This window comes from Hydra vulgaris, chromosome 09 (genome assembly GCF_038396675.1).
Source record: "Hydra vulgaris chromosome 09, alternate assembly HydraT2T_AEP".
Lineage (NCBI taxonomy): Eukaryota > Metazoa > Cnidaria > Hydrozoa > Anthoathecata > Hydridae > Hydra > Hydra vulgaris.
This window is the reverse complement of record NC_088928.1, coordinates 13,442,501-13,460,000: the sequence shown is the minus strand read 5'-3', so window position 1 is coordinate 13,460,000 and position 17,500 is coordinate 13,442,501. Positions and strand designations below refer to the sequence as shown.

Genomic DNA, 17,500 nt, shown 5'->3' with positions numbered 1-17,500 from the left:
TAAGGTCATAATTTTTGAACGCTAAAAGATTATTGTATGAAGTTTAGAATTTATCGATGAATATAAATTTATTTAATAATGGTACAAAAAATAATTTACGAACTTGTTGCTCTTTTGTTGGGGCAATTGTGGCCAAAATTTTAGGGCTTTTCGTTCCCAGACTCCATCATCGCAATTTTTTGAAAACCATTCTTGCTTGACAAAAATATAAACATAAATTTTCGGAGTTTGTTCCATGTTAGGAATTTAGCTCAAACATCAAAAAAAGCTGATTCCGCGCCTGATATATATGTATAAATGATATTTGCTGACCTTTCTCATTCCAAGAGTTATATGTGCATAAACAGTTTTTATTGTTTATATAATTTACAGTGTAAAAATATGTTTTATATTGTTCATTTCCTGAATGAAAATACTGTGGAATACGTTCCAAAGGAATGGTTGAATGGAAACAACAAGTGCTCAAAATGTAGCATTACTTCATTGAGAGGAATGCGTCGCAAGAGACAGAAATATTTCGTATTTTGTATCTTTCCCAATTTGGAAAGATACAAAATACGAATTTTATCAAATGCAGTTAAACATTTACCTGCAGTTGATAAATGCGGAGAAATTTAGAGGAAACATATTTTTTTGGAAATTGTTTTTTTTAGCTTTAAAAAATATAAAGTATTGCGCAAAATATTAAATTAAATTACAGCATAGCAATCAATAATTTTTTTTTTTTTAAAAAAAAAAAGCGATTAATTAGTGAAAATTCTTTACATTTTTACTTAATTTAGCATAGTGTTATATATCAATAACTTTTCTAGATTAGATACTTTCCATAATTTTTAAAAAGTAGTATACATTATTTAATCATAATTTTTTAAAAAGGTATGCAAAAATATAAATTATTAAAAAAAATAAACAAATTATTTCAAACATTTTAATTAAATAAGCTTTTTTCTTTTTATTGCCTTTTCCAACCATCTTCTCATATTTATATAAAAGGCATAGCGCTGTTGACTATAATTATTATCAGGCGATAAAATATATTCTAGAGTTTCTTCATCAGTCGGGATTAGCATTTCTTATGGATTTGAAATTGGATTTTAACATTGAAAAGAACTCTTCGATTGGGTTCAATTCAGGGGAGTATGGTACTACTTTACGCGTTTAAAACTTGTAAGTAATATTTTTTTCTCTTAGTAATTGAAATACTGCAGCTGCTATATGAAATTTTGCATTATCTATTATAAGAATTTTATTTGGATTTACTGCAAAGAATGGAAATTGGAAATTGTGCACATGAGGCTAACATTCTGTCCTTTATTTGCACGAAATCTCAAGTATGCTTTTGTATCTTTTGGAGAATAGCTATATGAGCTCACTGTATGTTTATTGAATCCGGTTTCGTCTTGAAAAAATAAATTTGAGTTAACAATTCTAGCAACTTCGCAAAAATTGATATCTAATTTATTCTTTCCATGGTGTTTCTTTCTTGAGGAATGATTGCTAATCTTTTTCGTGTCAAATTTAATTTCTTTAATTTACGTGAAACAAACAAGATCGACATGTTTTTATCATGTTGTTATTAAATTTGCGTTTGAATTTCTTTATGAACTACGGCATTGTTACAGACCACGAAATTAAATAATGTCTGTTCAATGTTTGTATTTATAGAATTTTTGGTTTTATAACTTTCTTTTCTTTTTACTGTAGATGACGTGAAGGGTATTATCACTATTTTTTTTAAAACACGACTAACAGCATTTCGAGTTAAATTACAAGCATTGGATATTTTCTTGATTGAATATTTTTTACAATTACTCATTGAAATAATCGTATTTTTAGTTTCTTCTGTAATTGTTTTCCGTACTTTTTTTTCATTGATATTTAAAATTTAAGGGTTAAAATTAATTTTATAAATGCAATTATAACTTTGAAAACGTATACTTATAACTTTGCGAAACCCATTATTTATATTAAAGTATTAAACATGTTTCTTGATAAAAATAATTTAAGTTAAAATATGTTAATTTTAATATTAGATATAGAAATTTTAAAAATAACTAGAATGATTTGAGAGAGATACAACACCAAGGAGACCATTTTGAGACAACACCAAGGAAATTCTAGTGAAAGCTTTATGTCATTACTAAATGATCCCGAAGAAAAAAATTTACCTTCAGTAAGCTTTATTTGTTTGTTGTTAAGTAGTATAACTATAATTAAAGATAATCAAATTATAAATATTTGTATAAATGTAATAAACTAGAAAACTATATTTTCTAAAATTTCTTATGTTTTTGTGTTAGTCATCTCAGGAGTTTTTGCCACCCCCTCACATTGCTCACACCAAAAATTCTACTCACACCCTCACACCAATCACAAAGTCAATTAAATACAGATTGACCTCCATTGCAAACCTACTTACAGGTGAGTCTGTTTAAATAGGTATATTAGTTTATTTCTCTTTTTAATACTCAGAATGATTAATATTTGATTAGATTTAATAAAATCTGTAACTTCTACAAGAAAAGAAATAAAGCATCTGATAGAACGTATGCCAATTGGTCATACTGATGAAAGTTTATTTAAGAAAGCGAGTAACGTAGAAGAGTTAGATGTTGTTGCAATGTCAGGATGATGAAATGACCTCACTGTTAGTAAGTTTTACTCAAATATTAAGAAAATGTTAACTAAATTTTGTTGTAACTTTTAGGTAGAACTTCTGTTCTCTTTTATTGAAAATCAATTAAAAATTTATAGAAAAATTTTAAAAAAACTAAATTATAAATATTATATAATATTTATTATATAAATAGTTACTAATAAACTATATCATCATATTTATTAGTAATTATATATTTGTATGTATATATGTATGTATTTATATAGTTTTGTGTTTTTAGTATTGTTTAATTACTTTTGATTTATAATATAGTTTAAATGTAACTCAACTATTATAAATAGTTGAGTTTTCTGTATTTAGATTAACTGGCTAGCAACAGCAGGTGGAAAATATATATCGGACATAGTATGAAACATTTTGAATGTCTTCATAACTGATGAATTACAGATGAATTGTTGTCGCTCTGGGAAACGGTCAAGCAAATATTCTATTGAGGGGTTTGTAAAGTTTATTTCAAGTATAGTAGCTATTACATTAGAGTGCATCATTTTTCAAAGTTCATACATTATTATTATTAATAAAATTTACACTATCCTTTAATAAATGAACTTTTTCTTTGTATAAACTAAATAATAAATAAAAATAAACTATTTTTAGTTGCTGTTCAAAGGCATTGCAAAACTGCTACAGACACAGATGTTAACGAAGCCATCACCGCTTCACTGCATAACTCAGCAGATCGTGGTGAAAGACGTATGCATCGAGATAAGACCCAGTCGGCAAATTTAGTTGTAAATGCGCATTAGAAACTCGTTTAAATACGTATCGATGTGGTATGTATGTTAGCCATTTTATCGTGTCGAATACGCATTAGAAATACGCATTAGATGCGTATAAAGACAGGTATACAATACGACGCCTACTGAGTATCAAACTCGCATTTGAAACTCTTGTAAACACGTATAAAATACGATAACCAGAGAATATTTAATACGATATTTTCCTGGTATTACATGCGCATTTAAAACTTTCCAGAATACGCATTATTTACGAATATTTGTTAGCCATTTTATCGTGTCAAACGCGCATTAAAAATAGACATCAGATGCGTATAAAGACAGGTATACAATACGACGCCTACTGAGTATCAAACTCGCATTTAAACACGTATAAAACACGATAATCAGAGAATATTCAATACAATTTTATTAACTAATATGAATTCATAACATAATGAAAATGACTAGCAATAAGAAACCCGTAATACGGGTTATGAGTTATTAAATCATTAATAACAATAAAAACACATTAATAACTTGATATATTATCTAAAAAATTAAATACAAATTTATCTATAAATATTTTAACTTTGACTCCCTATCAGCAACGTCATTGCTTATAGTTAACGACGAAGACCGCATCAACATCAGTTGAGTTCTTTTTAAAATCTGTCACAACACAGGTACCAGAAACGGAGAGTCAAGTAAAGCCTGCAAATACCTAAAAAATTAAATTAAAAAAAAATTACAATTTTTAATTACAAAAGTACTATTTGCATTTTATTGTTAGTAGAATTAGGATAATAATAACAGAAAATATATATTCCGTGACTACAGAATAATTAAAAAAGATTATAAAAAGGCTAGACAACACACTGGCAAATAACACCACAACTTAAATACTTGGACTGAAAAGATTTTATTTATTACAATATTTGAACAATCGAGGGACAATTATAGTTAAACAATTTAAACAATTATACCATAAAATAGCAAGCAAATCGTAAAATATTTCTTAGAAATGATCTATTTTTTTCATTTGACTACTATTTTCAAGTTGCCTATAAGCATTTACATTAACAACTTCATTGAGCCTAATACTATCTATTTCAATTTAACTATTATCATTAAACATATCCAGTAATCTTACTATCGCTGCAACTGAATAAATGAACGTAAAAGAATTTTACAAATTGTGATCAACATTTATTTACATCAATTATTTTTAATTAAAAAAGAATCTAGACTACAATGCACAAAATTATTTTTACCTTAATGCATAAAAATAATAAATGCACAATCTTGTATGAAAAAATGAAGCAATGTCAATCAGTATATTTTACTCTAAATTAATTATATATATATATATATATATATATATATATATATATATATATATATATATATATATATATATATATATATATATATATATATATATATATATATATATATATATATATATATAGGGGAACATGGGGTAAAATGACGAGTGGGGCAAAATGACGACCAACAGTTATCTCTTAAGCAAAACTAAATATAACAGTTGACTTTAGCTGAAAGGGAAGTAGATTAATTTTACTAGATTTATCAATGGTTTTTTTTTAAATATTATTTTTGTGAAGAAAGCTAAGTATTAAAAAAGTTTTTCCGACATTGAAAAAAAAACTTTTTATCCTCGTTTGACTTGATTTATTACATCGCTACATCACCAGCTAAAGGTAAGTTTTATTTTTTGGGACAGACTAAGATAAAGGCATTTTTCGAAACAGTCGTCATCTTGCCCCATGTTCCCCTATATATCTATTCACATACCTTTAAAAAGTGGTATTACACTTTACACAATGAAATATGGAAATACATCATCATTTTTTTCAACTACTTTCAAAAAGAATTTATTTTTTTCTAGTCTGTTATTTTTTCTAAGAAAGAATATTTATAAAGATACAGAGAAATATAAAATAAACTGAAATATAGGCAGATTTATGTTTATAAACTTTTGTGTCAACAAATTACAGTCAGTTTTCCATGTTAAATACATAAAATATATATCTAATATAACATATATCAAATATCAAATAAATCCAATATCAAATAAAACAAAATAGTAAACTTACTCAAATCAGTATCAGTTATACTGTGTGAAGTAACAAAAAAACACTGTAGTTCTTTTCAATTGCTCTAAAAAATAACTTTCAGCTCTTTCCAATTGCACTAAAAAAAAAAAAAAAACTTTCTTACATAAGTTGCCAAGTTCTTAAGAATCTGAAAACAAATAAGTAAAAAAACAAAGAACAAACAAACATTTATTTGTTGAAACTACTATATTTAAACAAATTAAATTTAAAAAAGTGTAATGCCAATTCTCCTTAAAGGCTAAAAAAAAATTTTCAGCTCAAATTTGCTTGCATACCTTGCTTGTAAAACCATGTGAATAAGAAACACATTTAGAAAAGCCTAGAAACTACTTAAAGATGACATATGCAAAATTGAAGTTTGAACGTTGACTGGACTAATTATTAGCAGATGTTTTTAAAAAATTCATAAAAATTTACATATATTCGTTCTTTTATATTGCATAAATACATCATATGATAAATCTGAAATAAAAAAATGTAATGGATAAGCAAATACAAAGAAAAACATCATATATGAATCGCAAATCAATATATCAGATAGAGATAAGATGTCATGATAAGAGAGTAGTAGTTGTTAAATATTGTTATTTCATGTTAGCTTTTAGAAAACAATTCATGTTGGTACGTCATGGTTCTAAAAATTCAAATTAAGATATAAACAAAATGTATATGTGGCAAAATGATTTTTCTTGAGTGGCTTTTAGTGAATGATTAAAAGCAGTGACTTTCAATAATAAAACCACTTATAATTTTTAACAATAGACACCAACATAAAGGTAAGCCAAATGTAACAACATTAGTAACATAAATAACAACTTTATGCAAAATCTTGCTCAACACGTTTGCCAAGTCACACACTTTGAAAACATGATCCATAAATATTATAAGAAGTGTTTATATATGTTATATAAATTTAAATAAATATATTGTGTTTTATAGTTAGTTTATATGTTTATATTATGATGTTTTTATGTCATGGAAACAACATAATACAAACATATATACTAACTATAAAACACAATATATTTATTTAAACTTATATAACATATATAAACACTTCTTATAATATTTATATACACAATAGATACATTTTATACTATTTTAAAAATACATTTATAAAACAATTATATAACACATATTACCACATACATATATTTATCAAAAACTTTTTAATTCTGAACATAATATAAACATATATGCAAACTATAGACATATATAACTTGAATTGCGTGAACAAAAAATTTTAAAATAACATGAAAAAATCTAAAAAGGTTCATATATATTTATATATAAAGACATATATCTCGTAATAAAATATCAAATTATAATCATATTTAATTTAAATCAAATACTTATTGAATAAAGAACAAAAAACAGATAAAAGAACTGCAATCCTAATAACAAAATTTAACGTTTAGCAACAAATAAAATGTCAGCGTTGGCTCAAAATTTTAACTTATTTTTCTAAATTTTCTAAAACAGAACAAAAAAAGGTAATAGTATAACAGAAATGTCAATAAAATAGTAATCAACGGAATAAAATAAGTAAGGTATGAAATGATAGGATTTAACGTATATTTGAATTATATTAATTTAGGACTTCATAAAACTAAATTAATAAATTTAAAAGTAGTAATAAATATTTTTATGATAAAGTTTTAGTAACTCTTTTAGTGCAAAAAAGTACTGTAACTGTACTGGAGATAATTTACTAAATTTCTCAAAGGAAACCTTTTTAATTTAAATTTTATTTTCGCTATATCAGTTTAAGCATGCGCTTTAAAAGCAAAGATTTTCGTTTTTCCTTTATTTGGCAATATTTGATCAAAATCGGGTTCGATATCATATCCGATTTTGATCAAATATTATAAATACGTATTTTTGATAAATAAGTGGTATTGAACTCGAATTCGAAACTTAAAACTAAATGCGTATTTTTCTGGTATCAATGGCGGTATGTTATACGTGATCAATACTACGAGTATTTACAATACTAGATATGCCGACTGGGCATAACATAATGATAATGACTAGCAGTAAGCAACCCATAATACGCGTTATGAGTTATTAAATCGTTAATAACAATAAAAACACATTAATAACTTGATATATTATCTAAAAAATTAAATACAAATTTATCTATAAATATTTTAACTTTGACTCCCTTTCAGTAACGTCATTGCTTATAGTTAACGACGAAGACCGCATTAACATCAGTTGAGTTCTTTTTAAAATCTGTCACAACACAGGTACCAGAAACGGAAAGCCTGAAAATACCTAAAAAATGAAATTTAAAAAAAAATTACAATTTTTAATTACAAAAGTACTATTTGCATTGTATTGTTAGTAGAATTAGGATAATAATAACAGAAAATATATATTCCGTGACTACAGAATAATTAAAAAAGATTATAAAAAGGCTAGACAACACAATGTAGTAACACTGGCAAATAACACCACAACTTAATAAAATATTTTATTAACTTAAATACTTGGACTGAAAAGATTTTATTTATTACAATATTTGAACAATCGAGGGACAATTATAGTTAAACAATTTAAACAATTATACCATAAAATAGCAACCAAATCGTAAAATATTTCTTAGAAATGATCTATTTTTTTCATTTGACTACTATTTTTAAGTTGCCTATAAGCATTTACATTATAACTTCGTTGAGCCTAATACTATCTATTTCAATTTAACTATTATCATTAAACATATTACCAGTAATCTTATATTGCTGCAACTGAATAAATGAACGTAAAAGAATCTTACAAATTGTGATCTTTTCTAATCAAAGACTTTATTTAAACTTAAGATTTATTGAAATCCATATCTTTTTATATGTTTACATACATCAGTCGTTTATCAAAAATATTAAACAACATTTATTTACATCAATTATTTTTAATTAAAAAAGAATCTAGACTACAATGCACAAAATTATTTTTACCTTAATGCATAAAAATAATAAATGCACAACCTTGTATAAAAAAATGAAGCAATGTCAATCAGTATATTTTACTCTAAATTAATTATATATATATATATATATATATATATATATATATATATATATATATATATATATATATATATATATATATATATATATATATATATATACAGGGGAACATGGGGTAAAATGACGAATGGGGCAAGATGACGACCTACAGTTATCTCTTAAGCAAAACTAAATATAAAAGTTGATTTTAGCTGAAAGGGAAGTAGATTTTACTAGATCAATGGTTTCTTTTTAAATATTATTTTTGTGACGAAATCTAAGTATTAAAATAGTTTTTCCGACATTGAAAAAAAAACTTTTTATCCTCGTTTGACTTGATTTATTACATTGCTATATCACCAGCTAAAGGTAAGTTTTATTTTTTGGGACAGACTAAGATACAGGCGTTTTTTGAAACAGTCGTCATCTTGCCCCATGTTCCCCTATATATCTATTCACATACCTTTAAAAAGTGGTATTACACTTTACACAATGAAATATGGAAATACATCATTTTTTTCAACTACTTTTAAAAGGAATTTATTTATTTTTTCTAGTCTGTTATTTTTTCTAAGAAAGAATGTTTATAAAGATACAGAGAAATATAAAATATACTGAAATATAGGCAGATTTATGTTTATAAACTTTTGTGTCAACAAATTACAGTCAGTTTTCCATGTTAAATACATAAAATATATATCTAATATATCTAATATAACATATACCAAATATCAAATAAATCCAATATAAAATAAAACAAAATAGTAAACTTACTCAAATCAGTATCATTTATACCGTGTGAAGTAACTAAAAAACACTTCAATTATTTTCAATTGCTCTAAAAAATAACTTTTAGCTCTTTCCAATTGCACTAAAAAGAAAAAAAAAAACTTACTTAGATAAGTTGCCTAGTTATTAAGAATCTGAAGACAAATAAGTAAAAAAACAAAGAACAAACAAACATTTATTTGTTGAAACTACTATATTTAAACAAATTAAATTTAAAAGTATAATGCCAACTCTCCTTTTAGGCTAAAAAATTTTTTTAGCTCAAATTTGCTTGCATACCTTGCTTGTAAAACCATGTGAATAAGAAACACATTTAGAAAAGCCAAGAAACTACTTAAAGATGACATATGCAACATTGAAGTTTGAACGTTCACTGGACTAATTATTAGCAGATGTTTTTAAAAAATTCATAAAAATTTATATATATTCGTTCTTTTATATTGCATAAGTCCATCATATGATAAATCTGAAATGAAAAAATGTAACGGATAAGTAAATACAAAGAAAAACATCATATATGAATCACAAATCAATATATCAGATAAAGATAAGATGTCATGACAAGAGAGTAGTAGTTGTTAAATATTGTTATTTCATGTTAGCTTTTTGAAAACAATTCATGTTGGTACGTCATGGTTCTAAAAATTTAAATTAAGATATAAACAAAATGTATATATGGCAAAATGATTTTTTTTGAGTGGCTTTTACTGAACGATTAAAAGCAGTGAGTTTCAATAATAAAACCACTTATAATTTTTAACAATAGACACCAACATAAAGGTAAGCCAAATGTAACATTAGTAACATAAATAACAACTTCATGCAAAATCTTGCTCAACACGTTTGCCAAGTCACACACTTTGAAAACATGGTCCATAAATATTATAAGAAGTGTTTATATATGTTATATAAATTTAAATAAATATATTGTGTTTTATAGTTAGTATATATGTTTATATTATGTTGTTTCTGTGTCATGGAAACAACATAATATAAACATATATACTAACTATAAAACACAATATATTTATTTAAATTTATATAACATATATAAACACTTCTTATAATATTTATATACACAATAGATACATTTTACACTATTTTAAAAATGCATTTATAAAACAATTATATAACACATATTACCACATACATATATTTATCAAAAACATTTTAATTTTGAACATAATATAAACATATATGCAAACTATAAACATATATAGCTTGAATTGCGTGAACAAAAAATTTAAAAATAACATGAAAAAATCTAAAACGATTCATATATATATATATTATATATATATATATATTATATATATATATATATATATATATATATATATATATATATATATATATATATATACATACATATATATATATATATATATATATATATATATATATATATATATATATATATATATATATATATATATATATATATATATATATATATATATATATATACATATATATAGACATATATCTCGTAATAAAATATCAAATTATAATCATATTTAATTTAAATCAAATACTTATTGAATAAAGAACAAAAAACAGATAAAAGAACTGCAATCCTAATAACAAAATTTAACGCTTAGCAACAATTAAAATGTCAGTGCTGGCTCAAAAATTTAACTTACTTTTCTAAATTTTCTAAAACAGAACAAAAAAAGGTAATAGCATAACAGAAATGTCAATAAAATAGTAATCAACGGAATAAAATAAGCAAGGTATGAAATGATAGGATTTAACGTATATTTGAATTATATTAATTTAGGACCTCATAAAACTAAATTAATAAATTTAAAAGTAGTAATAAATATTTTTATGATAAAGTTTTAGTAACTCTTTTAGTGCAAAAAAAGTATTGTAAGTAAAACTGTACTGGAGATAATTTACTAAATTTCTCAAGAAACCTTTTTAGTTTAAATTTTATATTCGCTATATCAGTTTAAGCATGCGCTTTAAAAGCAAATAATCTCGTTTTTCCCTTATTTATTAATATTTGATCAAAATCGGGTTCAATATCATATCCGATTTTGATCAAATATTATTAATACGTATTTTTGATAAATAAGTGGTATTGAACTCGAATTCGAAACTTAAAACTAAATGCGTATTTTTCTGGTATCAATGGCGGTATGTTATACGTGATCAATACTCCGAGTATTTACAATACTAGATATGCCGACTGGGGAACGAATAAATTTAATGATATGTTCTTATGTGTTTGTGAATATAGTTTTAATGAAAGTTTATTATCCATATGTCACCATAATGACTTTTTTATAAAGGTTTTTTTTCACACCGTGTCCACGTTAAATTTTCCTGTAAAAGTATCGTGTGGCTTTCGTTCTTTTTTAGTGTGGTTGTGAGCGATAAAAGTATTATAATCAAATTTGGGCCGCACCATCGCCATCCTACAAAGAGGAGTGGTACATATATGGCTAACATATGCTTCCCACACGTGGGTCACATGAAACTCACGCACAAATGAAGTGTGGCGTTCGCTCTTATTTAGTGTGGTTTTAATGGTATAAACATTATAGCCACATATGGGCCGCACCAACGCCATCCCATAAATGAGAGTGGTAAATATATGGTTAACATGTAATTGTCATATATGGCCCACATTAAAATTTCTTGTCGGGAAATTACAAAGAAAATTAACAGATGTATTCTGATTATAAAATCAAAAGATGTTTTTGAACTAAAGTCACCCAACGGGATTCAGATTTTACCAGATTAGACAAATAATAAAATAAATAATTACCTTAGGTATATATATTAGTTATAGAACTGATAATTATATATAATTAGTTATACATATTAAGTATATAATATAGTTAAATATAATAGTTACATAGATATGACAGTCGGTGAGATAGTGGGGAAACACACGCCCCAAAACATTTGTGGTTATTACGAAAAAAATTGCATTGAAACTTCGACAGTTATAATGCACAAAAACTTTAAAGGTTTACTTGAATCTATTGTTAATCATGATTCTATAATTATAATATTTATATAATTATAATGTTACTATAATAGTTTTGTCGACTGAAAAAATAAAAAAGATTTACAATTGCAAATCATGCGAAATCTGCCCGTTGAATTAAAATATTGGAATTACAAATATAATTTACAAATGTACAACATCTTCCCCAAAACACCCAATAAACCATTCATTGGTTTTTCAAAGTGAGTCTGGAAAAAGAGATTCATCAAATCATAAACAATCATTTAACCTGGCAAATGAAATCACGCTCTTAAAACATTTATGGGAAACAAAATAAGAATTTAAAGAAACGCCTATGTTAACATGATCATTCCTAAAAATTGCTCCTCCCAAAAACACGCAACACCCAACAACAAAAAATGCTTACTTTGTGTGCATAAAAGACCGACACGTAATTATAGAAAAATGCCGAAGAGCTGTTTTCCTTATGCCGTCATGAAAATAGTTATTATTATTATGCAACCACAAACCCGAAGATCCAGTTAAATGGACCAATCCACGCGTGCATTAAAATTGTCTTACGTAGCGTAGTTTCTTTTTTATCTATAAATATTTTTAACGGAAAAAACTTTAAATTCTCATGATTGCAAATAAGCTTGAATTTTTTTCGTAAAAACAACTTTGCATTTTCTGAAAGGTAAGCATTGTAAAATTCAACATTAAATTTGAACTTTCAATAAAGAAAAGTTTGTTTTGTATTAAGATATTTATGAATTAAATGAATCTAAATAATAATTATAAAAATAAAGTTAAAATAAGCTATAACAAATATTAAAAAAAAATCTATTTATATATTTTTACTATGTACAACATAAAATGCGTCAACTAACTTTTTAGTCTAACTAAAATAAGTCGACTGACTTTTTAGTGTAACTAAATTTAATGAACTAATTTTTTTAGCTTAACTTAAACTACTTTTAACTAAATTTTTAGCATGACTAAAATTAGATAACTAAATTTTTAGCATGACTAAAATTAGTTAACTAAATTTTTAGCATGGCTAAGATTAGTTAACTAAATTTTTAGCATGACTAAAATTAGTAAACTAAATTTTTAGCATGACTAAAATTAGTTAACTAAATTTTTAGTCTAACAAAAATTAGTCTGTTGTTTCTTTTAGTGTAACTTTAGCTAGTTAATTAACTTTTTTGTTTAAGTAATATTTTACCGACTATATTTTTATTCCAACTAAGGTAAGTCAGCTAAAACAAGATAAAGTGCTATAAAATACCATGAAATTTTCACACCCGAGGGCATTGTATTTAGGTGTTTGAGGACTATTTTGTTGTCACTACAGTTTCATTCACAGACTTCAAAACATAGTTATTGAAAGCGCTAGTTTTGCAAGTGCTACTTCCGAAAGTGCTATCTTTGGTTGTTTTGGATGAGCTACATTTGAAATAGCAACTTAAAATAATCTAAATTTCAGAAGTAGTATTTGCAAAAGTTACTTTGATGCTTTTATATATTCAGCACGAATAAGAATAATTACTTATATTAAACTAACTGTTTATAACTATTTGAAAGAACTTTTTCCTGAAATATTAGAAACCATGCGGTTAACAACTATATTTCAAAGGCTGAATATAGCAACATAGAAAAGACATGCACAAATAAGCAACGCCTATAAAAATGGAATATTATACATTGCCCCTAAACTTTCAATTTCATATTAGAGACATAAAATATTAGAGTTAGCGAGAAGGGGTGGTACCCAGTGGGCACAGTACGTTTTTAAAACGTTCTTTGGACGTTTTTATTAGGTTTAAACCTTATAAAAACGTCTAAAAAACGTTTTGAAAACGTACCGTGCCCACTGGGTAGTGTTTATGACACTTAATACTTATTATCCATATTTAGTTTAATTATTCGGCAAATATAGAGTTAGTTGGAAAATCTCAGGAATTATTTAAAATTATATTTAGTAAATATAATTTTCGATCAGTAAATATTCTTATGGTAGTTTTTGCTTACCATCTTACGCCTGCTCTGTGTCTAGTATACAAACGTACTTAGTTTCTAAATATTTAATTTCATATTACCGATAAAAAGTATCAAGTTGATAAAGCAAACTTCTGTCATTTGTCTCCCTAAACATTTTATATAATCAATGTGAAAGTATAAATTTAAAAACTCTTTCGTTAATTTATACTTAAAACTTTATGTTTTTTATTTTGTCAACGTTTGGACAAATAAACACGGAATTAGCCAAGTTCACGTCAGAGGCCTGGGTCTATTTGTTGGGAAAAAAATAAAAATGGTAGCTTTGTTTAAGCTTTTTTAGCGCATTTTAAAGCTGTTCTATTTGTGTTTTTTATTCAGAAAAAAAGTTTAAATTAATAGCTTTAGCTATTCTAGATTTTATAATGGTGAGATGGACATGTGCTTCTTTTAAACTTTCTGCACTCTATCACTCTCCCAGCAAACATGTCAGCGTTGAATCAACGTTGAAAACCGGTCGCAGCGTAGAAAAAGCGTTACAGTCACAAAAACAACGCGCTTTCAACGTTGAATCAATGTTTGTTATTGTATACTAAATCGCGGTAAATTTAAACGTTGAATAAGCGTTGAAATTGTAACGTAATTTAGCTTCTCAAAAAAAAGACGTTTATTCAACATGGAATCAACTTACGCAAAAAGCCATTTTAAAGACTATTCAAAATCAATGCTTCATCAACGTTAAAAATAAACCGCTTTTTAAACGTCACATTTTCAACGTTGAATAAGCGTATAAATATCAACTTATATTATCTTCTCAAAAAAACCGCGTTTATTCGACGTTGAATAAAAGTACGCAAATAATCACTGTAAAAACGTCACAAAGTTGAAGGTTTATCAACGTTAGACATTAGCTGCTTTTTCAACGTATTTAAGCTATTTATGAAGCAACGCTTATTCAACGTTACATATACCAACGTTGAAAATGTGGTAGTTAAAAAACGTTGAAAAAGTGTTATTTTGCAAACGTTAATTAAACGTTGTTTTGACAACGTTGAGGAAGTGACACATTGAAAAATATTGTCTCATTAACTACCCAGCAAACATGACAACGTTGAATCAACGTTGAAAACCGGTCGCAAAAGATGTTGCGGAAACGTTGACAAAGTAATCGATTTTGCAAAGATATGTAACGTTGTTTAATAGACGTTGATTAAACGTTATTGCGTAACGTTGAAAAAACGTTACTAAATGACGTTACAAAAGCGTTGCAACTAAACGTTGAAAAAGCGTTACATAAAAAGCGTTGAATAAACGTCGCAACTAAGCGTTGAGAAAACGTTACCTAAAAAGCGTTGCATAAACGCTGTTAAAGCAGTCTATTTTGCAAGGAATTGTAACGTTGATAGTAAAACGTCAATTTAACGTGACTCAAAGACGTCGAGTGGAGGTTGAAATAAAACGTTGAATCAACGCTTAAATGCGCTGTATAAAATATCGCAAAATATTATTAAACGTAATTAAACGTGGCTATAATATATATTGAATTGGCAAATAAAACTAAATTGTAAGTTGAACTCTGCCCTCGCAATATTTCCAATATAAATTTTTAATACAAACAGTAATATACAATGATAAATATAAAAAAGCTTAACATATACAATTTATAGATATATATATAAAAATATAAATATTTTCTTTAAAATTTATGTGTGTGAGTGTTTGCATATATATTTATGCAATATATAAAAAATACAATTAACAGGATATCGTATCGATAGGCCAGGATATCATTGAGATACAGATTCTAAATCAAAAAACAAAACTTGTACCATTAGTAGTCTGAACGCAAATGCAAAAAAAAAAATGTTATTAAATAAGTATAATTATTATTAAATTTAAAAAGTAAATATATATATATATATATATATATATATATATATATATATATATATATATATATATGTATATATATATATATGTATGTATATATATATATATATATACATATATATATATATATGTTCGGGATAAATTTGACATATTTATAATTGATTATATTTTTTTTGTAGATTAGAGGTATTAATACACAATACAGGTCATTTAAAAGTTTGAACCCTTCTTCATTCATATACAAGATCTCAGAAAGGATGGATGACTGGAACCCACCTGAATCATGGAAGAGAATAACTTGCATCATGATGATTTGTGCCGGCCATCAAAATAAGGATATTATGACTGCTGCCCAATGCTCCCTGAACACAGTAAAAACAATCAGGTATGAACTAGAGACTTGCAATGGTGACTATGAGGATGTAGTAATAAGAAAGATCCCTAGCAGACAATCTGATTGCATTCATACAGCAGAATTCCTCGCAAGTCTGCAGGAACAGGTGTTGAAGAACCCTGGCATTGGAATTCGGGCTTTGTCACGTGAAATGAATGTTGCATCCTCTACTATGAAGCTTGCACTCAATGAAGACCTTCGCTACTACTCATACAAGCATCCATATATATATACAAAATTATATAATTTTGTATATATATATATATACAAAATTATATAATTTTGTATATATATATATATACAAAATTATATAATTTTGTATATATATATATATATATACAAAATTATATAATATATATATATATATATATATATATATATATATATATATATATATATATATATATATATATATATATATATATATATATATATATATATACAGTATTATTTATGTCAGAATCTATACAACTGCAAAAGTTTTAAGTTTTTTTTTTAACTTGATTCCAGAGAGAAAAAAAAAACATTTATAACTCTTTTTAACTCAATGCAAAAGTAACTCTATTAAATGAACTTTGCTAACTTAGAGTTTTTCTGTCTAAAATAAATGTGACAAAAGTAAGAAACATCTACATTTTTATTATGAAATATAATGCTTTGTCAATAACTAATTACTTATAAGTATTAACATCAAAAATATTTTGTTAAAGTTATTAACAATAAGCATTTTAAACTATATTTTTTGGAATTTATTTTTAGAAAAAGTTAAAATAATAATAATGGTTTATCATCAAAATTATTCATTGGACATCAGATCTTGAGTCACTTTTGATCAAAAAAAGGGCCTAACCTACAAGCAATGTGATGAAAAATATCAAATATCAGTAAGTGGTGTTAGGAAGATGTGTATAAAGTATGAAAC

General features: G+C 25.6%; 1 protein-coding gene and 3 long non-coding RNA genes across 9 annotated transcripts in view; 1 reads left to right on the top strand and 3 right to left on the bottom strand.

Annotated features, from left to right (window-relative positions):
• Positions 1-3,608, top strand: part of LOC136084577 (uncharacterized) — a 9,592-nt gene extending 5,984 nt beyond the window's left edge. For 3 of the 5 annotated variants that reach the window (XM_065804782.1, XM_065804780.1, XM_065804781.1), the window contains 5 exons: positions 1,044-2,173; positions 2,301-2,421; positions 2,493-2,651; positions 2,978-3,114; positions 3,275-3,608. In XM_065804782.1, coding sequence (XP_065660854.1) covers positions 2,132-2,173; positions 2,301-2,421; positions 2,493-2,632 — 303 coding nt within the window. In that variant the 5' untranslated portion in view covers positions 1,044-2,131 and the 3' untranslated portion in view covers positions 2,633-2,651; positions 2,978-3,114; positions 3,275-3,608. Of the gene's footprint in view, positions 1-1,043; positions 2,174-2,300; positions 2,422-2,492; positions 2,652-2,958; positions 3,115-3,274 lie in introns of all 5 variants that reach the window. The other 2 variants (XM_065804784.1, XM_065804783.1) reach the window with 2 other exon arrangements.
• Positions 3,609-3,921: 313 nt separating this feature from the next.
• LOC136084578 (uncharacterized) lies at positions 3,922-6,479 on the bottom strand. The gene is made up of 3 exons (XR_010640651.1): positions 5,810-6,479; positions 5,514-5,610; positions 3,922-4,117 (listed from the first exon to the last, which is right to left on the bottom strand). It is a non-coding gene; the product is annotated as an uncharacterized LOC136084578 (long non-coding RNA).
• Positions 6,480-7,625: 1,146 nt separating this feature from the next.
• LOC136084576 (uncharacterized) lies at positions 7,626-10,258 on the bottom strand. Its single transcript, XR_010640650.1, has 3 exons — positions 9,611-10,258; positions 9,317-9,413; positions 7,626-7,811 (listed from the first exon to the last, which is right to left on the bottom strand). It is a non-coding gene; the product is annotated as an uncharacterized LOC136084576 (long non-coding RNA).
• Positions 10,259-15,915: 5,657 nt separating this feature from the next.
• LOC136084575 (uncharacterized) overlaps positions 15,916-17,500 on the bottom strand; it is an 18,832-nt gene continuing 17,247 nt past the window's right edge. The window contains exon 5 of one of the 2 annotated variants that reach the window (XR_010640648.1): positions 15,916-16,098. This is a non-coding gene — a long non-coding RNA (uncharacterized LOC136084575). Of the gene's footprint in view, positions 16,099-16,320; positions 16,783-17,500 lie in introns of those variants that run through there. The other variant, XR_010640649.1, reaches the window with a different exon arrangement.